We start from the raw sequence: 27,369 nt of genomic DNA on the forward strand, positions 1-27,369 counted from the left end.
ATCACCATATTTAGAAGCAGACTGTTCTCAGGTTTAAAAAAATATATGTGACAGCTATAAATCCAGCATGTCTCATTTTTATTAAAAATATATTTTAAAAATATCAGATGTTTATAATGGCCGTTTTACCTCAGGACTATGGTAACTGTCAGGTCTAACTGTCTTTTCTTAATCTTAGTGAAACATCATTTGAAAGTATAGTGGTGACAGAATTATGTTGCTAAGATTTACTTAGGGTTACTGAAAGGACTTCTCTATGCCAAATCACCTTCAGTGTGATCAAAATTGTATGGAAATTAAGGCTACAGATATTAAAGTTTGATTTTTGTACCACACCATGCAAATTAAATCTCTTACCACCTTGAACACAGCAGTTATTCTTATTTTCCTCTACCAGTTCATTACTTTTGCACTGCCCCCAAACACACTGTGTGACTCAGTTACTCCAGTTAAATAACAGAATTTCCAGCTGGAGGAAATCTTTCATACCTTTCTAAGGTATACCAAACATGTGTAGTGTCCCTGCTTCCCAGAGGCAAACATCTACACTTCATTGACAGAAATCCCTTACTGTAATTTAGAAACATAACACAAAATTACGCTATTAAAGAGACTTACTTTCTTCCTTCTTGCTAATAATGGCAGGCAGAGTATAAATCTGAAAAATAAAGTATTTAAATCAGTAAATTTTTTCTTAAGAAACATCTAAATTGTCAACCAATGGGATTACGTATAGTTGATTAACAAGTATGGCATCAATTCAGTATCACACAGTGCTTAATCATCACATTAATGGTCATGAAACAACTATCGTCTCTATATTCCTACCTTCCAATATCATTCTAAGTTCATAGGATACTAGTACTAGAGCTAGCAAAGACTTCAGAGGTCATGAAATCCAACGCCCTTGTTTAACAGATTAGTAAAATAGGGTTCAGAGGTTAACTACCTCGCAGAAGATCACACAGGACAAAGATTCAAAGATCAGAGCCTTTCTATCACACCATGGTGCCAGTCTTCTCTGAACCACTGGATACCATATCTTCCCACTTAGGCTTTGCCCATCTCTGTCACTCCTCAACTCCAAAACAGCCCAAAATTCACCTTCTAGTTCAGCAATCCTACAAAATGAGTCCCTCCTAACTCCTCATTCCTCTGTTTAGTATCTCCTTCGGAATTGCAGGCTCAACATATATAAAAATAATTTGTATTTTTTTATTTTGCACCATTTTTTAACCTTACTCCTCACCACATAGTCAGTGATCCAGCAACACTGGCCTCCTTGCTACTCCTCAAACATCTCCTAACTCCCTGCATTTTCTCTGGCTATCTACCCCACATGTCTGATGCCTGCAATGCTCTCCCTCCCTGCGTCCATCTTCCGGTTTCCCTGGCTTCCATCAAGTCTCATATCATACCTTCTACAAAAAACTTTTCCTAGTTCTTTCTGGTGTTTTCTCTCTAAAACTACTTCCTATTTACCTTGCATGTATGTATGAATATTTAAGTATGTGTAGTTGCTTGCATAGTGCCTCTGCCAATAGACTGTAAGCTCCTTGGGGACAGGTACTATTTTCACCTTTCTTTGGATTTCTAAGACTTACAGTGTATGGCATGCAGCAGGCAGTTAATAAGTGATTGTTGACTACAGGACACCTTGCTATGGGTATTCAGTGAATGACCTTGATGGACTCCTTTCTCATCACTACTTGCTAGTCACAGGTGTTTTCATTCTAGCATTTAAATATAGGCTTTCCACCAACGTCAAAACAATCACTAGAAAAAAATGAGCCTTCTCTTCATACAGGCTGCTTTGCCATCATATTGAAGAGAATGTTTCTTTTTCATTAAATTCAAGGAACTTCAACAATTACTCTGACACTATGAAAACAGAAACCAGAAGGCAAGTTTGGAGAAATGCATTTAAAATGATGCCTGACCATCCCTGAGAAACTGAAGTTACTATTCTGATTTTATAAAACAGGGAGTGATTACAAGTTCCTCAAGGACATAACAAAAAAATATTAAAGACCATTCTTTGTTTTACTGTTCTGATTTTCTATTTTAATAGTTTTATTCCACTTGGAAACACAGAGAATATTTAAAATATTTTACTGTTACTCAATCTTATCATACACAAATTACAAAATGAAAAATCTCTTACCGGTTCCTTTCCATCCATTGCTTCAAGCCACAGTTTCCTATTTGCTTCTGAGAAAGCTTGCAATGTAATGATTCCATGTCTATTAAAAGAAAAATATTCTTTGTTTATTTTTCCATTTAAATTTATATAACATACAAAGTCTTTAAATTTTTAAATGCCTGGGTAGGTAAATAAAAAACATTGCTGCTTAGCTATTTTTATGAAAGACAACCACGCAGAAATTACTAGGGTAGTTGAATTAAGTGTGGCGTACTGCAGTAAAAGAAATCAGTTTGAATCTAGACTCCCCCATATGGCAGCTGCAGTTAGTATAGTCATGTATGGTCATACATGATATGTATGAGCAAGTCATATAACCTCTTAGCATTTCATTTGAACCTTGTGTTCATTTATAAAATCAAGGGCTTTTTTACTGGAGAAACTCTAACGTCTATAAGGACTAGGTCAATAGCATCAAATATGTTTCATAAGATGCTACTAATTTTCTTGAAAGAAAACAACTGGATTTTCTTTTTCTTTTTTTAAATTGTGGGGGAAGGTAGGTAAGAGAGATGATAAAGGCTCATTATTGGAAAAGAAAATACACATTTAAAAAAGAGAAAGAAAACAAAGTTATATTTTTACCTGTGTTTTGTCTATACATTGCAGACTTTATCCTAAAATAAGCTAAAGGGCCTTGAAAAATAAGCATAGCAACTCTACAAATCTAAAAGACAGAAAATTTCAGAGCTGCAATGACCTTGGAGTTCATTTAATCCAACCCTTAATATCACAGACAAAGCAATGAAGATGTAGAGAAGTTAAATGTTCAAGAACTTAAGTGCTAGCAGTAGAACCTGGGTCTCCTGACTTAGGCTAATACAGTACAGAGCTTTTAAAACTGTACCACAATGAGGTCTCTGGTGCCTGTATTAGGTTATAGATAACAATATAAATTCAACAGAAAACGTGCACATTGGAAGCATACTGATTATCTATTCAGGAGGTCGTCCTGAGTCATTTGTTCCCCTTGTTTTACTCTACTGCTGCTCACTCCTGGGAATGTGTCACAACAGAGCAAGCGGTGAATCACAAATGTAACATTTCTGCACTATAAATCCTGCATGTGAAGAAAAACCTTCACTGAAATAGAAGAGCCAAATCATGTATTTGAAAATAATTTATGTATTTCAATTATCCATGCTATCACGGCTAACCCTTCTAGGTGATAATTCAAAGCTATATTTGATCGATCCTTATCTCATGCATATATAAATGCAAACAAACACACAGGGAATACATACATAAATGGAAAGAAAATGAATGAGATGAGGGGTGCTTGGCCACCAGTTAGTAGCACTGTTCACATGTGTGGCTTCTAGAATTATTCTCATTACTTTCAACCATTGTGGAAAAAACTTTTTTTTAAATGCTTTTCTTCATTATTCATATATCTAGAATTTTCCAGGGACTATCCAGCTATTTGCTAACATAACTGAAGAAATTTCTTAAAACCTTCACCACAAGGGAACTAAGGCTAATTAAATGGGGAATATTTCAACTCAAAGCTGTTTCCAGGACTCTTGGAGAGAGTTATAACTAGAGCTATAGATTTTCTACAGCATTAAAATATATGACTGGCATGAAGAATGAGACCACTTTTAGGCACTTGCTTCTTACAACCTTCCTATTGTCATTACTAAAATTTCTCATTCCCAGAAAGTACACGGAAAAAAGGAATAACAACTGATTTCCTAAATCTTGGTGCTCTTGGCTGTTGCCTAAAGCAGGATAAAATCCTTAGATGATCACTTTTTGTCCTTATTACAACAGAGATAACAATGGTCATGTGTAAGCTTCTCATCTCACAAAGCCCTTCAATATTCACATTCCAACAAGAGAATCATCTAATTGCCTAGAAGCTACTGAAAAGATAATCTCCTTTTTTCAAAGAAAGTCAAAAATGCCAGTTACTCAGAAATGAGTATAAAAATGATTAAGTTCATTTTAACATTCTGTCTTGACCAGCAAAAGTTCAGCTATGAGAAATCTTACTTCTTCCTTATTACAAAGAAGCAAGTTTCAAATATCCAATTCTTGAATTTCAAAATATGCTGTATTTTATTAAAAATCAGAGATTTACATTTCATAATATTCAGCTCTTTAAAGCTTTCAGCTTCTTTTTGATGCAAATTACAAACTCACATTACTGAAAAAGAGGGACTTTGGCTTCCATAAGCTGAAAGCTGAGTCAATTTTCGTAAGGAAAGAAAATTTCTTTTTGTTCAGAAAATGGCTGCCTCTCATAGATGGAAATTCCAAAACTGTACAGCAGTTCAACCATAGTCTTACCTGATCACATGATCTAAAATTTCTGGAATAAAAATCACTTATGCAGAAGAAAAAAGGGGAACAAAATGTTGCCATATAGCTTTAAAAAATGGTTAGATAAAAAGAAGTAATCTTAAATGCGTGACTAGGTGAGTCGATAGACTTTTTTCAAAATTACAGCTAATGATTACTCCTTCAATATTTAATATCAATAACTCTCACATTGTCTGAACCTTAACAAAGCTTTAGCCAATATGAATCCATTAGAAGTTTACATCTCCCCCTCAAAAAGAGGAGATTTTTCTTAGGAAGTGAGCACTTAAAAGGCTACCTAAAATGAACTTGAGCACAGTAAAGAAGACACGGGATGGCTTTTGTCACAATTATTATCATTAAGAACATATAAGTATATCTGGAAGGGTGTAGAGGTCTTCTGAACATATAGAGGGGTAAGAAAACTGGAGAACCGCATGGGGGACAGACTTTTAGGGTAGGGGGAGAAGATAAGGTTATAGGGACGGCATAAAAAAGGCTGAGAAGGAAAACAGTAAAAATAAGATGGAAGGAAATTCACAAATAGTAATTATAACTTTAAATGTGAATGGAATTTTTGTAGCAGCTCCATTAACGGTGGAAAAGAACAGGAAGCTGCAGAGATCCCCATCAACTGAGGAATGGCTGAACAAGCTGTGGTGTATGGTTACAATGGAATGTTACTGTGCTATACGAAATGATGAGCTCAATGATTTTAGAAAAACAAGGAAAGACTTGCACGAAATGATGAAGAGTGGAGTGAGCACAACCAAGAGAACAATGTATGCAGCAATAGCAATATTGTTTTAAGAATGCCTTTGAGCAATGAAGTCATTTTGACAATTGTAAATACACAAATTAAAAACAAAGGATATACAAAGAAAAACACTATCTGCATCCAGAGAAAGAACTGATCAATGGAAGTATGTATAAAATAATTTTACATTTATATATCTGTGTCTAACCACAGTCATCTCTAACGCAGGGCAAGGAAGAAAAAATATATGATGTTAACTTTATTATATACGTAAAAAGAATAGCAAGTTGCACATATTTGCAGGCTCATGTTTTTCAGTTTCTTTTTATTATACTATTATGGGAATGCTTATTTTATTCCATAAACTGAAAATAAAATAAATTTTTAAAAAGTTAATGTAATCAAAATTATCCATTTTCCATCCCACAAAATTTTTTTAAAAATATTTTAAAAAGAACATACAATAGAATAAGGAGAACCAGCCTGGCACAGAGTTGGGAAGTCAAGCTGTTAATACCAGGCAGTTTATTTAATCTCTCAGGACCCCCAGCTAACTTTTGAAGAGTACAAGCTACAGAACAGCTCCTCTACTATGGCAATAGATTCCTTAGCTAATTCCCCCACATCACTGAAATTGCAGGTCCTGACCAAAAACAAGAAAAATTAAGCCTCTACTGGGACCCAAGAACCATGTAGGTAGTGGGAGAAATAAGAGTTTAGGTAAGACTATCCTGATATTCATGGAACTTAAAATATGGGAAAGGGAAGAATGATTATACATTCATAAAAAAGGCTAAATAACCAAGAGAAAATGCAAAGTGCATTAGAGCAGTAGTGTCAAACTCAAATAGAAACAGGGTCAGTAAATCACACATAAAGATCTATGTGGGCCATACAATGACTTTAGAAAACTACATATTCATATTATCTATTATTTTATTACATTTTTACTTATTTTGTTAAATATTCTCCAATTATATCATAATCTGGATTGGACTGTTGTTGGAGTTTTATGGGCCATATATGACCTGTGGACTGTGCATTTGACCCCACATCACAAAGCAAAATATTAACAACATGAGATCTTAGTACACGGTGGTTTTTGGGAAGGCTTGCTGAAAAAGGCAGAATCTGAATTCAACTATAAAGAACATGATGGAAAGTAAAAAGTAAAGGGATGGCATTACAGGCAAAGGGTCCAGCCTGAACAAAGGCATGGAGACTTAATAAAAGAGAGTTGTTCAGTTTGTCTGGAATAGACAATTTATAGGGAGAAAAAATATAAGATAAAGTTGGAAAGACTTTGGAGGGCTCTGAATGCTACATAAAAAGAGTTTTAGTAGCCTCTAAGGGAGCCACTGAAGGTCTCAGAGAAGAATGCTATGAACACATATACATTAGAAAAATTATTCTGGTATATCGGAGGAGAGAGAAGATAAGAGTACACATAAAGGGGCTAATGCCACTATCCACTATCCACTATCCTTTTATTAGTAGTAAAAGATAAGGAATAAATCTGAGTAATGTTGTGGGGATAAAACTGATAAGTACTGGCAACCCACTGAAAATGAAACAACAGGAGAGGGAAGAGTTAATCCGAAATTTACAAATAAGAGTGAAGTGCTGCACATTATGTTGTAAAATCTGAAGGAGAAGCAGGTTGAAAAGGAATGAAAATAAGTTTGGTTTTGCAGAAAACATCTTGTATTCTCAAAACTAGATTTATCTTCTTTCCTTTCTCCTTCCAAAAATGACTGGTAATACACAAATGAAGTATATCACACTGATAAATAGGACAGTCTTATCCAAAACTATTCTGAACAAAGTCTCAATTACTTAGTGACCGTATCTGAAAAAGAACAAACACTGGTTTTAACCCATATAAATCACATTTATATCTTTTTTTCTTCAAAGGATTTAGAGAGGATACAGGCTGTCCCAAAAGACTTGTGCGACACTGTGCATATTCTAACATCCTCTTCTCAGGGATGAGGAAACAGAGGTCCAGAAAGGTTATGGGAACTTTCTGAATTTATACAGGTACGTAGGAAAATGGAGATTCAATCTCAGATTCTCACACTTCATATCCAAAGTCCTTCTTTTCCATTACAGCATGCCACCTTCTTACCGGAGGGTAGGAGATGCCACATGCTGTTGTCAGTTTCAGTGGACTGACCACTGATAATGGAACTATCTCAAATAACTTAACATAGTTAACTCTCACAGAAGATGCCAAGCCAGAAATGGGAAAAAGACTCAGTGAGTTTTTAAGGTCACTTTATCAAAAAGACACAGGTGAGGCAACTAGATGGATAGTGTCAGACCTGAAATCAGGAAAACTCATCTTCCTGAATTGAAATCTCATCTCAGAAGTTTACTAGCTATGTGGGCCTGGGCAAATCACTTAACCCTGTTTGCCTCAGTTTCCTCATCAGTAAAATGAGCTGGAGAAAGAAATAGCAAATCATTCCAGTATCTTTGCCAGGAAAATCACAAATGGGGTCATAGAGTCAGGCATGACTTAGAGAACTGAAAAACAACAACACTTCTTTTTGCTTTCAGTGCTTCATGCTACCAACTGTCACCCCACCAGCACTCTGCCACACAAACAATATTTTTTAAAATACTGCTGCTCCCTCCAGTAACCTCCCTCTTCCCTCCCATCCTGGCTCCTGAAGTTATCTGAGTAAAACTGGGAAAAAAATCACTATTCCTCAGCATTTTCTAACATTTAGGAGGAAGCTTGGACAAGAATTGCACAGAATATGGAAGGAGAACAAACTACATCAGGGGAAGGAAGAGCTACACCTTTGAAATCACTGATCTCTAAAAGTGGATCAAAGCAGAGATTTCTCACATCATGTGAACACAGACTATATTTTTTTTTTGTTCTGTTTTTGCTCTGGCTAGGATCTGTGATTTCACTGGTGGACAGAAATCCTGGCAAGGAAATTCCTCTGTCGTTGCAGCTCAGCAACTTTATGTAACTTAGAGATTTTCAACTCCTTGAGCATCCAGAGGTTTGATGCCTAGTCTCAAGGTGACATAGCTAGTATATGGCTGTAGGACTTTATTTTGAGACCAGATCTTAATCCACTATGCAACACTTCCTCGTATATAGTATCAGTAAAGGGGAGGGGACATGAATTATTATTTAGATCGTGTCTACTATGTTCCTGGCACTGTGCTACATGATTTACAAATATTATCTAACTTGATCCTTGCAACAACCCCGATGATGTTATTATTCCCATTATATAATTGAGGAAAATGAAGTAAAGGGGTTCAGTGACTTGTCCAAGGTCATATAGTTAGTATGTACCCACAACTACATTTGAATTCAGGTCTTCCTGACTCTAGGTCCAGCACTCTATCCACTGCACCACCAAGATGCCCAGTAAAGTAGTTGTATTTCAACCTCTCACTGGTTTCATAACTCTAGGCTATCATGTTTCAAGTGTGACAGTGTAGAAATTTATTAACACATGGAGTTCAGTAAAATGAAATGACTACATCTTGAAAGTAAGAGTTCTGATACATACTTTGATGCTACCATTTTGAAATGGAAAGTTTCTCAGCCTAAGCTTCTCAACATTAGACAATTACATGTTTTTTCTCTAAAGCACAATCACTTATATTGTCATTATGTTTCTATTCTAGAAAGTTAATGTTCTATGAATGTATATGTTGTGACACTGAATTGGTTTATTTTCACAAGGCTTTTGAGCTTTACTACTATATTACTATAGCACTACTACTGTTACTATTAATAATAACAATAGCGAACATTTATATGTTGCTTTGAAGGCACTATGAACTTACTTATTCCTCAGCATAAAATAACTATAAAGAAAAGTTCAAACCTTTCAACCACTTCGATGTCAAAGCAGAATCGTTTGTCGATTGAATCTGTCTTTCTTCGGATACAAGATTTTAACTTAAACATCTCTGGTGAGCTAGTGACAAGACCATTCTGTTAACAACAACAAAGTCACATGTTATGAAAACAATGAAGCAACTTAATCCAACAATTATTTAAGCCTTCAAACATGTGCTGCTTTCTGTTCTAAGACATCTGGACAGAAAAACAAAGCAAAATGCCCTAGAGGAACATATATTTTAATGGAGAAGTGGAAATGGGAATGAAAACATAATATAAGTTTTATCTAAAACTACATGGATTATTCTATGTGTATTCATCCTTTATTGCTGAAGAAGACCATGCCATCAGAGAAATAATGACATGACTTGCACTTGACTTTGTTTTGAGTGAGGGAGGGCTATGCAGGTCACCAGCCTCACTTCTCCTCCAGAGTTATCTGAATCCAGTGACCAGATATTCATCAGGATGACTGGAGATGACCCAGAATGAGGCAACTGGGGCTAAGTGACTTGCCCAAGGTCACACAGCTACTGAGTGTCAAGTGTCTGAGGTGAGATTTGAACTCAGGTCCTTCTGACTCCTGCATTGGTGCTGTATCCACTGCACCACCATTCTGTAGATTTTCCATGGAATCTGGAAATTCATGGAATTTACGCACCTAATGGTTGCCCAACTTTCATTTTTCCTAACAAGTAATAGTCAATTAAATGTCAAGCTATTGATTTCATAGATAAAATGGATGAGAATATATTATAATTAATATTTATAAATTCACTTATACTTATGTACTCATTTTTTTAAAAAGAGGATTAGTACTAAATTGCTCCCATAACATATAGCAATTAGTTATAAAGTATATAATTTGTAAAAGAAAAATAACATTTCCCCTCAAGATCATTAGGACATTCTTTAGTTCTTTTTGGTATGCCAGAACTGAATAAATTGTATAATTACTGGAAAAAGTAAATGGTTAACCTGTAGCAGTGTCATGGTTTGGTGACAAATCAGATTTCACGACCATCCAAGAGATATGTATGCTAAATACTGTAATTCTAAAGGTATTCTATAGACACTCTTACTATACTGAATGATCACTGCCATGTGACTGCTATGTAGGTGAGAGTACCTGACAAGTAATCCCTTTTGATAATTGTGTTCTTTTATGATTGCTGGTTAAGTCTAACACAGAACATATAACAAATTCTGTCTTATATCAACTAGTATTATAGTAAGGTTCTTATTAATTTTCTTGGCAATAGTTTGCTCAAAAAGAACACCTGGTTTATTTGAGTAATCTTGAGCAAAAAGAGAATAGATTTTTTGACGAGCAGAACACTTTGGACTGCATAGTTCACTATTCTTTGTACCATAACATTATTTCTTAATCTCAACTGAAAACTTCTCAAGGGTAGAAACTGATTATTTAACTGCGTCTAGGCAGCACTTTGCATAAATAGAATTTATTCTGTTAAATAAATATCCCTCCCCTTTTTTCAGAAAAATGAAAACTTCCTCACCACCAGGTTTCTTCTTCATTAATATATCCTTTAGTTTAATTCACTAAAATCTACTAACAACCAAACAGGATCCATGGCATTCTGTTTGTTTAAAGAAATGAAGCCAATTACATTAAACAAATTGTCAATATGAATGAATATGTATATTGAATATAAACTTCATGATTAGCAAATATTTCAAAACACATCTTGAATTACAAAGAATTCCTACACGTAACTCTATCATCTTTCAACATACCCAGAGTAATGGAAGAGTGGGTTCTGCAGCTCACCTTTCCTACAAACCATCCCATTCGTCCTTTGAGCAAATGTAGATCTAATGATTACTCTGACAAGTTTAAATTCACAATGTTTTAAAATTAATCCTTCCATACTTTTATAAGAAAGAAAACAGTAGATATAAAGTCATTACACATCCTCCTCTTTTAAAGTTAGGAAAAGCCTGAAGTGCTATCTTAGTTTACAAGCTCCAAGCTAGGAGGCATCCTAGAGAGGTCATTTAGGAAAAGCCTCCTCCTTTTACAGGTGAAGAAACTGAGGCCCAGGGAAGGCAAATAAATTGTACAAACTAATAAAAAGGCAGACCTAGGATTTGACCTCAGTTTCTCCAACTTCAGATTTCATACTCTTTCCACTCTACCATATCAGTAGGCAATTACTGAGTTTAGCTTAAGTACTCACAGATATTTTGTGACTTATTTTTAGCATAGAGTGTGTTCGTCCCCATCAGAGAAATAATGACATGACCTTCACTTGACTTTGTTTTGAGTGAGGGAGGGCTGTGCAGGTCACCAGCCTCACTTCTCCTCCAGAGTCATCTGAATCCAGTGACCAGATATTCATCAGGATGACTGGAGATGACCCAGGATGAGGCAATTGGGGTTAAGTGACTTGCCCAAGGTCACACAGCTACTGAGTGTCAAGTGTCTGAGGTGACATTTGAACTCAGGTCCTCCTGACTCCTGCACTGGTGCTCTATCCACTGTACCACCTAGCTGCCCCTAGTACAGAGTATTGCCAATATGAAAACTGCATTACCACTACCATAGAATAGCAGTTCCATCTTTAAAGACTGTCTTGGACATTGAGATGATAAAACAGTGGTCCATGACCATAGACCTTATATGTCACTGGTAAGACTTGAACCCATATCCTTTCACTACAGGGCCAGTGCTCTTTCCATTATACAACACTGCATCAAAGCCTTGCGTTCAAGTATAGCTAATAACATAGAAGATGCATGATCTTGGATAAATCTCTTATCCAATCAGTGCCCAAAATAACTTTTAAAGACTGATTTGCTCTGTAGTGAAAGGATCTGGGTTCAAATCTTGTTCTGACACTTATCCGTATGACCCTTAAGCAAGTCACTCAGCTTGGTTAGGCCTTGGTTTCTTATACTATAAAATAAAACAGTTTGATGAGACGGCCCTTGAGCTCCCTTACCACTCCACCATAATCTGATTCCTGACTCCTAAACCAGACCACAGTCCCTTGCTTGTGACACAAAATAAAATGCTCACTGTTCTAATTATTTATGTAAGACTACAGAAAACAAGGATTGTGTAGTTTATTAAGAACAAATAATCAAAGAAAGATGTTCGTTAAAATTAAAATGTCCATAGATAAAAGTTTAAAACAAGGTTGCATGTTATCCCCTACTCACCACCTTTCCACTAGACTTCATCTCTGAAATGCTCATTGTGAATGTTTTGCTTCCCTTATCATAAGTGCAGTAATGTTTAATCCATGTGAAGCCAAGAGGTCCTAAAATGAGAGAAGACAAGTTAGATCCTACAATTGATTATATTATAGAAATCCATGTGTGTATATTGCTTCATGTCATGGAATATAGCATTACATCTTAGCACCATGCTGTTGGTTTTACGATTTGGGGCACATCCTAACCTACCCAGCCTGAACCAGTGCAGGATGGCATTAAGATCACTGAGGACATTGTCTAACCTTCTAATATAGACCGGAGGCAATCATGTTTTTAACAACCTCCTTATGTCCACCCCCAAGCCACAATACAGGTACGGTGACAGCAAACAGCGCTTCACTGTTTCGGGGAGTCAGGTCAGAAGGGAGAAGGTAGATAGGCTACAAGGTAGCTCTAACATCACTATACTGCTGAATGACTCCAATGACAGCAACCCTACTTTCATAGCCTTTAAAGTGAATACTGCCTTTCTTGTTCCAGTAGCTACTATGATAATTCTCAAACTATTTCATGCGAGAGGTGTAAAGCATAGGTGTGACAACTATTCTGGGCCAGATTTCCTGAATCACCCTACCTGGAATCAGATAGAGGAACAAAGCTGGTTTTATGTCTTGCTTACTAAGATCACAGGTATAGAGCAGCAGGTCTTAACATATCACAGATTACTGGGGAATGTCTTTGTAAAATTAGTTATTTGTTCAATGAAAATTTATAAATGAATGGTTTCACTGTTACAATCTTTCTTCACCAAAAAGCATTTATTATATGCCTATTATGTTGGAGGCACTGTGCTAAGTGCAAGGGAAACAAAGAAAGGCAAAACCAAACAAACAAACTAGTTCCTACTGTCAAGAAACTACCAATGGAAGAGAAATTGCACAACTATGAATAAACAAGAAATATACAACATAAATTGGACACAACAGAGGAAGGCATTAGTATTACAGGGTAACTGGTAACAAATCTTGCAGCAAGTGCTATTTTAAAAGAGATTTAAAAGAATATTGTTTTGTTGCCACATATACACAGAAATAGCCAAAGTAAGAAATCAACTGAACAATGCTTCTAAAAGAGACAAAGAGTTATATTATGGGAAAATAAGGACTGAACTGGAAGTCAAACAATGTGGGATCTAGCCCCAGTTCCACATCACTGCATCTGTGACCCTGCGCTGTGTACTAACCTTTATGAGTTGTAGTTTCTCCATTTGGAAATGCAGGCAAATCAGGCCCTCCCTACATCTCAGAGTTGTGAGGACCAAATGAGATGACATGTGAAAATTCTCCCCAAACTGTAAGATGTTATATTATCAAAAGCCATTATAAAAAAAAAAATCTCATCACAAATCTATGAATTCTCTATTTTTAGAACAGACAATTGTTCACTTTATGAGTTTCTATTGAAAAAAACTTGAAACATTTTGTGTTCCAACACCTTGAGAACCAAAGTTCAGGGTTGGAGATGCATATAATTAGTGAAATACAAATTGTTAATAATTTTCTGTTAAATTAATGAAACATTACTAATATCAAATTCAAATTTTGCCACTGGAAGCATGGCACAATATCCATTAATGAAAAAAAATGAAGGAAACATATGGAGAATTAATGGGGTACAGACTCTGGGAACCTCCTTGAACTCCCCTTGAATCTTCCCACTTAATCTGGACTTTCATACTCTCATCTATTACCCTAAACCTAGCCTGGCCCATCCTTGATTACTTCCCACCCAAGCTCTCCATTGTCAGATACCTCTCAATTGCCTCCAGCTGTTTCCCATCCTTGATTACATCACTAGTTACCCCAGTCTCATCAAGATCCTCCTTAGACCCTCCTCCCAGACTACTAGAACACCTCTAGATCTTTCCCAGGGTCCTTCTGTACATAAGGTCCATCTCGCCTCCATGAAGGCTATCAGATTCAATCCAGCTCCATCTCTGTCTAGCTGAGATTCTATCTGGCCTGGTTGTCAATACTAGTGTCACAAATGTTTAGACTCCTTAAGCGTCAACCCAATATGGCAAACCTTTAACAAACTTTGTTTTACTTTGGCTGAAAGAAGTCTTGAGTCAAATTCATTCGGCAAGACCCAGAGTGTTGATACTTTGGGGTCCCGAGCACCCCAAACTTCAATACGGTTCCCAGACCTCAACAAATTGAGTAACAACAATGAATATTTTAAATCATGAAATGTACAGTTATTCCTCCAATTTTCAATCTTTAAAATTAACTATGTAACTGGTAACTTCTTTACATTGGAGACTAAAGAAAAACAAAACTCAAGCAAATTCTGTTCAGCTTTGTTTAGAGTCACTCTTTCAGGCTTATTTGTGACTATAAAGAGGTCCCTTGCTCCCAGGTAAAAGAAAATCTTATCCTACCTGACTACGTAGCATCACTCTTCTGTCACCGGAAAGAAGTAACTGCTAAGTGACCAAAGTGAAACTAAGAACAATGATACAAGTACAAATGAGACTAAAGCTGCTCAAAAAATAGAAGACAACATGTCACAAGAGGGCTGAGGATGTATCTGCTGAAGAAATATGCATGTTGACTTCAAAAGGCAAAGGAACTTTTTCTCTACATTTTGGTAAGCATGAGAAAATTTAAATCTATACCACTATGCCCTATAAGAACACTAATAAAAAGCCCTACTCAATCAATTGACAAGCATTTGTTAGGCATGTACTATGTGCCAGGCATTGTGCTAAACACTGGGGATACAAAAGGAGGCAAAAGATAGCCCCTGCCCTCAAGGAACTTACAACTCAACAGGGAAGACAATATGCAAACAAATATATACAAAACAAGCTATGTATGGGACAAATAAAAAATAGCTGACAAAGGGGAAGGCGCTGGAATTAAGAGGGGCCAAGGAAGGCTTTCTGTAGAAGGTGGCATTTTAGCTGGGACTTAAAGGAAGTCAGAGATATCAATACTATCATATACTTTGGGGAAAGGTAGGTTTAAAAATACTCTCACTCCCATCTTTTCAGTATTTTTCTACTGAAAGGGAAAAAATAAGAGATGGAAAGCAAAACAAAATACCACAGCTACCAAAGAATTTCATCATGCCTTAATTTAATCTTCTTATTAATATTCACGATTTAAAGTCGAAAGGAATCTTAAAAATCTCATTATTTAGATGAGAAAATTCAGGTTCAAAAATAAAAATAAAGATAGCTACCATTTATGCAGATATTTAAATTCTGCAAAGCACTTTACCTGTGGTCTTACGATCCTCACAACAACCCTAAGGCAGGTGTTATTATTATCCTCATTTTATAGATGAAAAACTTGAGGCTGAAAAACTGAGTGACTGAACCATCCAGGGTCATAGAGCTCATAAGTACCTAAGGCCAGATTCAACCTCAAGACCTCCAGTCTCCCAGTCTAACAGGATGCCATCTAATTGCATCAAGAAACAACGTGATTTGCCTAAAATCAAACAAGTAGTAAGCTGAAAATTAAAAATTTGAAGCCAGATCTTCTGACTCTAAATTCCTGACCATTCCAACAACACAATGATGCCTTTTGCAGCAGTAGGGGCAGTGACTCTTTACTATTACAATTCATAGAAAAGAAAAAAAATCAGACTTCAGGTGGGGCAGGTTATAGTACAATGCTTGAAGTTCAGAATGGGGTCAGTAGAAGAGTGTGGATTTGCTGTGGTTATCATTCAGTTACTCAGTTATGTCTAACTCTCTGTGGCCCCATGAAGCACAGTATACCATTCCAAAGTCTCATCTTTGAGCATTTTAATACTATCCATGGGGTTTGCCATGATATTGCAGTGATCCAGAAGGGGACAAAGGTATAGAGGGATAGGTGCGAATCTACACAAAGGCCTCCCTGACTCCAGGTTAAGTGATCCGCTCCTGACAATAAGAAAGTAGTAATCTTTGTATAGCAACACCACTATGCAGTTGCACAACTACAGCACTGGGAGAGACCTACAAGAGTCATCTGATTGAACTGAATTCCAAAGCATTAACTCCAGTTATAAAATCCTGATGAGTAGTTATCCAGCTTCTACCCCAAGACCTTCAACAAGAGAGAATGGAGAGAAATGATTATTGATAACCAATGATTTGAGAAGATTCAGAGTTTTCCCTTTTCCCTGTTTTCAAGACCTCAGTCTCTGAAGGTTAAGTTAGCCTTCTCTATCAGATCCCACCCAACCTTACAAGGAATCTCTAATCCCAGGTGAATGCCATCCAATCAAACTTGGGTGGAGACAGACCCTTTTACCTAAATTGCCCAAGGCTTGGGGGTGGTCTGGGTATACAGATAGTCTCTCAGTCCAAGGGTGACACATTGTCATTCTCAGACCTTTATTGTAACAGTCATTCTCTCGTTAATTGTTAACCACTCAGGGTGATTTGTCCTTTTTTTTCTGGAGAGGACCATGACATCAGTAAGATGACGACATGACTCGTGATTTGACTCACTCCTTAAAGAGGCCAATTCACTGAATAGGCTTTACCTCATTCAGAGTGAGAACCTGAAAAGACCTTAGCTTAAAAGGGTCAGGGTCTCCCATTGCATCCTGGGCCATCTCCAGTTGTCGTGATGAATATCTGGCCACTGAACCTAGATGACTCTGGAGGAAAAAGTGAGGCTGGTGGCTGTGCATAGCCCTCCCTCACTCAAATCAAAGTCAGCTGCAAGTTATGTCATCATCTCACTCATATCACTGTCCTCTTTGAAAATGAAGGACAAACACAACAACAACCAATCAGGGTTGATTCCCACTCCACCCCCCCAGGGAACACCTACTCTTTGAAGGGTATAAAAACCGTGAGCCCACCACCATAATTGCCTTTGGTGTAAGAGAAGCAGTCAAATGAACATCCTTTTTATTTACAAAGGTGACGACCCTATTAATAAAATGATGAAATTACCCAGAAATTATGTCTCTCAAACCTTTTTAATCACTACAGAAATTTCTCACAAATCAACAACTGCTGTGTGTTTCAGAAAGAAAACTGGGTGTTCACATCATGTTCTTACAGCAACAGTTCTGTAGATTAAAATCATTCCAGATGTATGATGATATACTCTAAGAGGACCATTTTCTTTTGAAAAACTAGTTGCAGGAAAGTAGCATTCATTTACTGAGTGATTACCAGCTATGTGGCACTCTAATTGACAAGGCAGGTAGGGTGTATGTATAACTGAGAAGGAAGTTAAAAGTGTTCACAGTTGAGAAATTCCCTTTTCTGTAGCTTTCAGAAATTATTTTCTGCAAGAAATCAAATAACTGTCTTTGTTGCATGGTGTGTATATCATAATGCCATAATGCTTTTCCTCTCATCTCCAACTCCTGGTTTCCTTGGCTTCCTTCATGTCCCAACTAAAATCTCACCTTCCACAAGAATCCATTCTCAACACCTGTTAATTCTGGTGCCTAATTCTCTGTTCCTAAATGTCCTGTTTATCCTATACAAAGCTTGCTTGTACATATTTGATTACATGTTGTCTTCCCCATTAAACTGTGGCTACTTAAGGGCAGGAACTGTCTTTTGTTTTCTTTTGTGACTTCAGCACCTAGCACAAGGTCTGGCACACAGAAGGCACTTAATAAATGCTTACTGACTGAGATGATGTTAAGAAAAGATTGTCACATACCAAGCATAAATGAGACAACCTTTCATGCTGAGTAATAATTTAATGGCATTTTTAAAAAAGCATTATGTGGAAGGTTTCATAATCAATATGAAAACAATAAAATAAGTATATAAAGTCTCTTGAAAAAAGATGACTGACCTTATAATAATTGGACTTTTATAACCACAAATAAAATTAATGACCAGATTCTTTCAAAACAAGGGTCTTCAGTTTTGTCTTTCGCTACTTAATGAAGCAAGGACATTTTTCTTTTGCTTTTTTCCCTTACCCTTTATATATGTCAAGAATGTGCACCATTTTCATTTGTAATTTCACTCTTTAGAGGAGTTAGAGATATCTACTACAATAAATCATACTGAATTTGTACAACATAAATTTTATTTTAGCCCAATTCTATAGTAATATGTTCACTTAATTTTCCATTAAGAAAACTTATTAGCTTATGACCCAAACTCTGTAGGAAATTCACGAATTAAAACCCTCCTCCTCTGCCATGTCTCCATCTTAGGTACTGTGAAGCTGAAAGCTTGAAGCACTCTAGTCACTACTGTGATAAATAATATTATTATACGGCCAGGCTTCAAAACCACATGCCAACGAATTTATATATAAACATGTTTATATGGAGAAAAATGTAAAGAAATAAAAAAAACATTTTTATTAAAAAGCCCCTGGGGTCATATTTAATTTCAATGCATAAATCCCTCTAGTTTTTAAATTATGGGGTATAAAGTATCTTATAAAACAAAAATAATCATTGTAATTATTTTCTATTCAGATTTGTAGCAATATTTTATAATGATTCACAATTTTATAATATTTGTGAAAAATTCTGATATATAGAACGCAATTTACCAAAATACAGTGTGGTATAATGGATGGAGTGCTAGTCTCTAACTCAAAAAGATAGAAGTGGAAGGTGAAACATTAAACCAATATGTACAGAATAATGGTTGTTAATTAAACAGATATCTCATGAAAAGGTATTATTGCTTCTTTTAACATTCAGTGTTAAGTGGTATTTTTAATGGTTTATAAGTAAAGGGTCAATTTGGTATAGTTGATAAAGAAAGCTCACCTCAAAGCCAGGAACATCTCCATCTAAATTCTGTCCCTGACAAATAATGGTTATGGGACTCAGGCAAGTCATTTAACATTTCAGTGCCCCAAAACAATTCTCTAAAAATATAGGGGCAGAGTGAGGTGCTGACCTGCGCTAGAATAAACCATTTTCTATCCATATCATCAGTAACGTCTAGGTAGTTTAATGAATTCTTTTCCCATGGATATCCTAAATTCAAAAATGTGTCCATCTACTCTTAATATTTATTGCACATACTAATTTCTTTTGAGTTTGCCTGGAATTGAGACAGCTGCCTTAGACATCATCGGGATCAGAAATCTGTAATTTACCTATTAAAAACACTAGAGAGCAAAGGAATAAATGATAAGTAGCATCCTTAAAATGATAAGTAGCATCTACCTAAAAGCTTCAGCAAGCATTATATGTAATGGGGATAAGTTAAATGCATTTCCAATATGATCAGGGGTCAAACAAGGATGTCCATTATCACCACTGTTATTCAGTATTGTACTAGAAATGTTAGCTTTAGCTATAAGAGAAGAAAAAGAAATTGAAGGAATTAGAATAGGCATGGAAGAAATTAAGTTATCATTCTTTGCAGATGATATGATGATACACTTAGAGAATCCTAGAGAATCATGTAAAAAACTACTTGAAATAAGCAGCAGGATATAAAACTAAATCCACATAAATCATCAGCATTCTTTTATCTTACTAACAAAGCCCAACATCAAGAGATAGAGAAAATCCATTTAAAATTACTCTAGACATTATAAAATATTTGGCAGTCTACATGCCAAAACAAACCCAAGAACTATATGGACACTTTTCACACAAATAAAGTCAGATCTAAATAAGTGGAAAAACATCAGTTGCCCATGAGTAGACCAAGTTAATATAATAAAAATGACAACTCCTCCTAATTGAATTGACTTATTCAATGCCATACCAATCACACTACCAGAAATTATTTTGTAGAGCTAGAAAAAATAATATCAAAATTTCACTGGAAGAACAAAAGGTCTAGAATATCAAGAGAATTAATGAAAAGAAATGCTAGGGAAGGTGGCTTAGCCATGCCAGATCTTAAATTGTATTATAAAAGCACCAATCATCAAAACTATTTGGTATTTCCTTTGACCCAACTGCTCTGACCCAACCCAACACTGCTTCTAGGGCTGTATCCCAAAGAGATCACAAAAATGGGAAAAGGAACCATATGTACAAAAATATTTATTTTTTGTGGTAGCCAAGAACTGGAAACTGAGGGAATGCCCATCAACTGGGGAATGGCTGAACAAGCTGTGGTATATGAATGTAATGGAATACTGTTGTGCATAAGAAATGATGAACAGGCAGATTTCAAAAAATCCTGAAAAGACTTACATGAACTGATGCTGAGTGAAGTGACCAAAACCAGGAGAACATTATACACAGTAACAGCCACAGTGTGCAAAGGCTGTTTTTGATAGACTTAGCCCTTCACAGCAACGCAAGGTCTTAAAACATTTTCAAAGCACTCATGATGCAAAATGCTATCCCTATCCGGAGAAAGAACTGGTCAGAACAGAGAATGAAGCAGACTATTTTCTCTTTTGTTATGTTTTATTTTGTTTTGGTTTTCTCATGGTTTTTTCCATTCATTTTAATTCTTCTATGCAACACAACTAATGTGAAAATGTGTTTAATAGGAATATATGTGTGGAGCCCATATAAGATTCCATGCCATCTTGGGGAGGAAGGCAGAAGGGAGGGGGAGAAAATTTGGAACTTATGAAAGGATTGTTGAAAACTGAAAACAAATTAATAAATCTGGGGAAAAAATGACTTGGTATTGGCTAAGAAATAGATCAGTGGGATAGGCTAGGTACATGAGACACAGTAATCAATGATTATAGTAATCTACTGTTTGATAAACCCAAAGACCATAAGAACTAAGTATTTGATAAAAACTGCTGGGAAAACTGGAAAACAGTATGGCAGAAACTGGGCATAAACCAACATCTGACACCATGTACCAAAACAAAGTCCTAATAGGTACATTATTTAGGCTGATACTATAAACAAATTAGAGGAGAAAGGCATAGTTTATCTGTCAGATTTATGGAGAATGGAGGAATTTATGACCAAACATGAAATAGAGAACATTATGAAATGCAAAATGGAGAATTTTGATTACATTGAATTGAAAAGTTTTGCACAAACAAAGCCAATGCAACCAAGATTAGGAGGGAAACAGAAAACTGGGAAATAATTTTTACCACTAGTGTTTGTGAAATTTGCCTCATTCCTAAAATATATAGAGAACTGAGTCAAATTTACAAGAATACACGTCATTCCCCAATTGATAAATGGTCAAAGGATATGAACAGGAAGTTTTTAGAGGAAGAAATTAAAGCTGTCTATATACATATGAAAAAATGTTCTAAGTCACTACTGATTAGAAAGATACAATTCAAAACAACTCTGAGGTACCAAATCATACCTATTAGATTGGCTAACATTACAAAACAGGAAAATGATAAATGTTGGAGAAGATGTAGGAAAGTTGGAAATGGTAGAAAGAACTATGGAGTTGGAATAGAAAGCTAAGCAGACTCTTGTCTTTTTTGTTTTATTTTGTATTTTTTTCTTTCTCATCATTTTTCTACTTTGTTATAATTCTTCTATGCAACATGCCTAATATGAAAATGTGTTTGATAGGAAAGTATGTGTAGGGCCTATATCAGATTGCATGTCATCGTGAAGAGGGTGAGGGGAGGGAGAGGGAGAAAATTTAAAACTTACGGAAGTGAATCTTGAAAATTAAAAATAAATAAATTGGGAAAAAATATAAAGAAAATAAAAAACGTGTTTAGGAAAAAATTTAAATTAAAAGTTTCCAATAAAAAAAAGTTGTAATGTACTGGAAGAAGATCAAAAGTTTTAAAAAAATGTATCTTGAGGTGGGTGCAGGGGAAGCTGTGATCAACCTAAAATAAAAACAAATAAAATGCCCCCAAGGCAGTAAGTTTGAGATTACTAAGGAGTTATTTGTTTGCATTACTGAAATCTGTTAGAATGCATCAATACTGTTCATCATTATCATATCATCATCCTTTACACTTGAAAACTGCAATTCATTATCCCATCAATTAAATAAGCTCTTACTATCTACAGTATGCTAGCACTAGGGCTAAAAACACAATAAACAAACAAGTATGAAAGAGCTCCTACCTTCAAGAAGTTTATTTTCCACTGGAAGAAAGAATTTGGAAATAGATACAACATATATATAGTTAAGTAAATATATCTCAATTTGAAGAAAACACTAATAATCAAGATAGGTTCAACTATGGTTTCCCTAAAGAGGTGACACCTGATTTTAATCTTAAAGGAAGATAAGCAAAAAAACAGAGTATGCTCCTGGTATGGGAGATACTTTTTGTAAATTGAAAGAGGCAGGAAATGGAATGCAAAATTTAGGGTAACAAGGAGTACTCCAATTTCCCTGTAACGTACCATGAGTGAATAGGAATGACAGGAAAAAAAAAAATGTCTGAAAAGGTAGGCTCAGTACGGTAGAGGAAGGCCTGAAATGCCAGGCTAAGAAGTTTATATTTTACCATAGAAGCAATAAAAGAAGTTACTGTGGGTATGGGGTAGGTGATGTTATGTATTAAGAAGAGGTACTAATGTGAGGAAATAAAGGACCCAGAAGGGTATGGTGCAGATCAATGAAAAAAGAAAAAGCAATTTTTGTATTGGAGTAAACAATAATCAAATGAACATAGACAGAAAACAGATTATGAGCCTGAGAAATAGATCATAAGTCTGGCAAAGAGGCACGATCTAGTAGTGATGAAAGATCTAAATTATCCTGAGACATACTATATATGATCTTTTCCCTGCCAAAAGAACAGCTCATCATTTCCTGATTTGTCATAATGATAATTTCACCTTCCAAAAGGGGAAGATTCCCCTTTCAACAAAGGGGAATTTTTTTTTTAAAAAATTCTATCTGATTTGTACTAACAGGGAAGACCCAGAAGCTAGGAGAGAAATGGGAATGTTGAAGGGAAATTATCAGTCCCTATGAAAGTCTGTAATAAAAAAGGGGAATAAAGCTAAATGTACTCTGGAATGCACACTAGATTATAAGAAAGCAGATTTTAAAGGGTTTAAAGTAAGGATAAATAAGATCTCATGAGCAAAAATTCTATGGGGGATGAGAGCACAGGCAGGATAAGGAAGCTGTCAAAAATGAAATTGTGAATAAACATATAAAGAGAATCTATTCCAATGAGGGGTAAGAAGGTAGTTATCTGAAGAAATGGATGGAGAAAACAGGAAACTCACCAACCAACTTAGATTTTTGAAAGCTATATAGAGAAGATACAAGTAAATGTAGGTAACAGAATATGATCATTGCATATAAAACATTTTTATAGATTTTATAATATATAAAATATTACACAATATGTACCTAGAGACAAATGGGGGGGGGGGGGATGCACATGCTACTTGGTGACATGTAGATAGAGGACTGGGTTTGGAATCAGGAAGACTCATTTTCATGAGTTCAAATCTGGCCTCAGACACTAATTAGTTGTGTGACCCTGGGAAAGTCACATTAGTTCTGTTTGCCTCAGTTGCTCATTTATAAAAATGAGTTGAAGGAAATGGCAAATCACAGAAGTATCCTTACCAAGAAAACCCCAAATGGGGTCACAAAGAGATGGACATGACTGAAATGACTGAAAATAACAATATTTATGCATATATATATATATATATATAATACATATATATATGTATACAAATATGTACACACACAATGTATTTAGGTATTTGATCAGATCCAGATGCTTATCCGGAAGCTATCTTAAATGCCATTTCTACTTCATCATATAGTTTGCAATTATAAAAATAAATCCACTGTTTTGGTATACATCAGAAATACTCCTAGAATGCACTCTATCCCAGTCTTTACAGGTAAGGACTTATCTCCTCAGCACTCCTCTACAGTATTCAAAATATTACTGCCTTCTTTTCATATGTTGCCACTGAAATAAGCACTAAAAAAAAATCAATTCCATTATTGGTTTGTGTGAATGATAGATTTCTGCACCATGGCTTACAAGTATAGGTATCCAGATTAGATCAATAAAATAATTTTAAAACTAGATTAATCATTTTCAATCAAACTTTTCCCCTCACTATGTAAACATAATTTTAGTTGCTGAATCCAAAGGAGGTTACTCCAACTAAAAGTCCTCTATGAGCTAACACACAGCCACCTCTTTCCAGGCAGGACTACATCTTCCCCTAGTGGGAAATGTTTCCAAGGTCAGCATGAATTGCAGTGACTATTGTTCAGAAGGGCATTAAGAACTTCAATAAATCAAAAATTCGTCTAGAAGAATTAGAAGAGCTGGACCTAGAATACTGATACCTGATGCCTAGTTTATGTTTACTTAGGAAATTTAAACAATTTTAGCATTACCCTAAACATAATAAAAATGTTTAAATGATGAAATGGTATGCATTTTTGAATTCTGGGTGTAGTGGATTATTATAGTAGTCTATAATGTCCTGCATGACATAATGACAGCTGCTAAAATGATATACCCCCATGAGTTAACGCATGTACAATAGAGCAGTGCTGGCAGAGGTCATGTGCATAATACAAGGATTAGGTTCATATGACTATTCATGTTTATAACATATATCAACCAATGAGCTAAACCTGGGGAACCAGAAGCTGAGTAAAGCCAAGACTTACGGAGTCTTAGGAACAGAAGCCTCAAGACTGACTAGGTAACTCAGCAATGAGCAGGTGCATGTCAGAAACCTCAGAGACCCCAAATAGAACTTGGACAATGGATAGGAGACTTCAGGTCAGACCAGAACAAGTGAGAGATAAATCTGGGAAAAACCAGTTAGATTTCAGAAGGCAGAGTGCTATTTTTCTTGCACATAATGGTGAACACTGACACTCTGTGCTTATGTCCTTTAACGAATGTGGCAAAGAACAAATCCACTTTAGAGCTTAAACTTAGTACTTAAATCTTCATTTCAAAGTTCCTATAAAGTAAAAATAAAAGTCTGTCTCGAGATCAATCATCTTTGTACTCATATAACTGTGGGTCCTCTAAATAAGGTTTATCTAATTTAAATCTATATCCAGTCATTTTTTTCAGGTATAAAATTGGCTAGTTATTTGGTGTCAAGCTGGCACTCTGAAGTCTGAATGGAAGGTTAGGAAATAAGTGTTAAAAATAGCTGAGAACTGTAATTGGTTCTCATTGAGGTTTTTTGTCACATACATGTTAATAAAACTCCATCTCAAGTTTAACAAGTAAAGTACTATCTCCACAGGATGTCACCGTCCCTAGCTGATTGCATCCTTTTGCCATCTGCACTGGTACTCCACCTATACCCTTAATTTTTTAACTCTTGCTCTGGAAACAGTGAACAAATCAACATTGCAATTAATTTTGGAAAGGGCATGGCAATCTATTCTTATACTGCTTCATTCAACATCCTTGTGATTCTCCAAGCCAAAACTCCCTTCCCCAGCCCCTGCTCCTCTTTATGAATTTAAACTTATCATAAGCTCCATGCAGGCAAGGACTATCTCACTTTATATCACCAGCATATTCAAACTTAAAAGATACTATGGCACTAAGCAATTTCAAGCTCTCCCTCTCAAGATGTTAGTAACCTGGTCAGCAGTTAATGTAACAGTTATTAAATATCATGTTTCCATCTTTTTTTATTTTGCCTTCTGGTAAATCATAAGATTTGACTCACGTTTCTCTTGTACGTAAAGATACCCTTCCATGGTCCACTGACTTGGAGGACGGTAATCTTGATTTGCAGACTTCATTCTCTGCATTAATCTCTCAACCTCTTGACGAGTGCTTTCAAAATTATTTCTTGTCTGAAAGAGAAAACAAAAATTTAATAGTAAACATATAAACCAAGGGTCAGAAATCTTCATCTGGAAAGTGAGACCTGACCTTCAACTTTCATTTCATAAGTCTATATGGCAACTACCAAACAGAAATATCACCACTTATTAGAACTGCAAAAACACATGTTAAAAGAATTTTGCAACAGCATTTCAACATATTAAGAGTTTATCTCTGTGTCTAATCATAATGTATACTTGCCCATCTTTCTGTATGTGCCAGCTTCTGTCTCTGTTTTACACACCCTCTTCTATTTCTCTTTCAGTGTGCATTTCTCCATCCTTCTCTGCCTTCTTTTTTCTCCTCTCTCCACAGTTCTAAGTCTCCTATTCTGCCACCCTACTGTTTCCCTTAACTGGTCATAATATAAAAATAAACTCCATTTTGGAATTATTTGAAATATTTATCCTAAATTAAAATGAAGATTTAGTGGGAAGTTTTCCTACATTCTCTTGAGTTATACTTACAGTGTTACAAAATGTTTCCTCCCTCATTTCTCATTCCAAGCCCTGGTGCAAGTCAATGGCCAAATATTAGAAAAAAGATCCTTATTTCAAATTTATACAATAGCTTTAAGCAGGCATAATGCTTACAGTTGATTTCCTAGAAAATATGAACATTGAATTGCTTTCTATAAATACTACTCTCATTCATAATAAACTAGACATTAATCACTATTCTAATAACTGAAAGGACCTGAAAAAAGTTAATGAATCTCCCAAAGTTTCTAAGTTATTCAATTCTTGGTTGAATAACTCATTTAGTATTAACTTAGAATTAACTCATTTAGTAATAACTTGGAATTAACTCATTTATTATTAAGTTAACTCATGTTAAGGCAGACTTGCAGTGACTGGTAATAGTAAAATAACTTCAAAATGGAGACATTTTAAAAAAATGACAAGTACATAGTAGAGTAGGTAGAATATTGGACCTGAAGTCAGGAACACTTGAGTTCCACTTTGACCTCAGATAATTACTAATGACCCTGGGCAAATTGCTTAGCCTTTCTATGCCTCAGGCTCCTTATCTGCAGAATGTCGATTATGTTAAAATCAACTACCTCCTATAACGGTCATGAAGACAAAATGAAATACTTGTAAAATGCCCTGTAAATTCTCTTCAAGCACTATGAAAATGCTATCTATTATTTTTATTATTAAAATGTCAAAATGTATTGAAAATCAGATAGAAAAATCTAGCAACAAGTACCCCTCTCCTCATAAGTATGGGGTGGGAAGAAACTTTTTAAGAAAGAACATCAAAAGTAGAATTTTTTTAAAAAAATGCATGGTTTGGAGAAAGTTTAAAA

General features: G+C 35.6%; 1 protein-coding gene across 3 annotated transcripts in view; it reads right to left on the bottom strand.

The window, feature by feature from the left end:
• ARHGAP42 (Rho GTPase activating protein 42) overlaps positions 1-27,369 on the bottom strand; it is a 379,722-nt gene that overhangs the window by 77,310 nt on the left and 275,043 nt on the right. For 2 of the 3 annotated variants that reach the window (XM_072611293.1, XM_072611296.1), the window contains exons 9-13: positions 25,897-26,026; positions 12,331-12,431; positions 9,128-9,237; positions 2,165-2,243; positions 619-658 (exon numbers count right to left, since the gene is read on the bottom strand). In XM_072611293.1, the coding sequence (XP_072467394.1) occupies positions 619-658; positions 2,165-2,243; positions 9,128-9,237; positions 12,331-12,431; positions 25,897-26,026 (460 nt within the window). The remainder of the gene's footprint in view (positions 1-618; positions 659-2,164; positions 2,244-9,127; positions 9,238-12,330; positions 12,432-25,896; positions 26,027-27,369) is intronic. The other variant, XM_072611294.1, reaches the window with a different exon arrangement.

Source organism: Notamacropus eugenii, chromosome 5 (genome assembly GCF_028372415.1).
Source record: "Notamacropus eugenii isolate mMacEug1 chromosome 5, mMacEug1.pri_v2, whole genome shotgun sequence".
Classification (NCBI taxonomy): Eukaryota; Metazoa; Chordata; class Mammalia; order Diprotodontia; family Macropodidae; genus Notamacropus; species Notamacropus eugenii.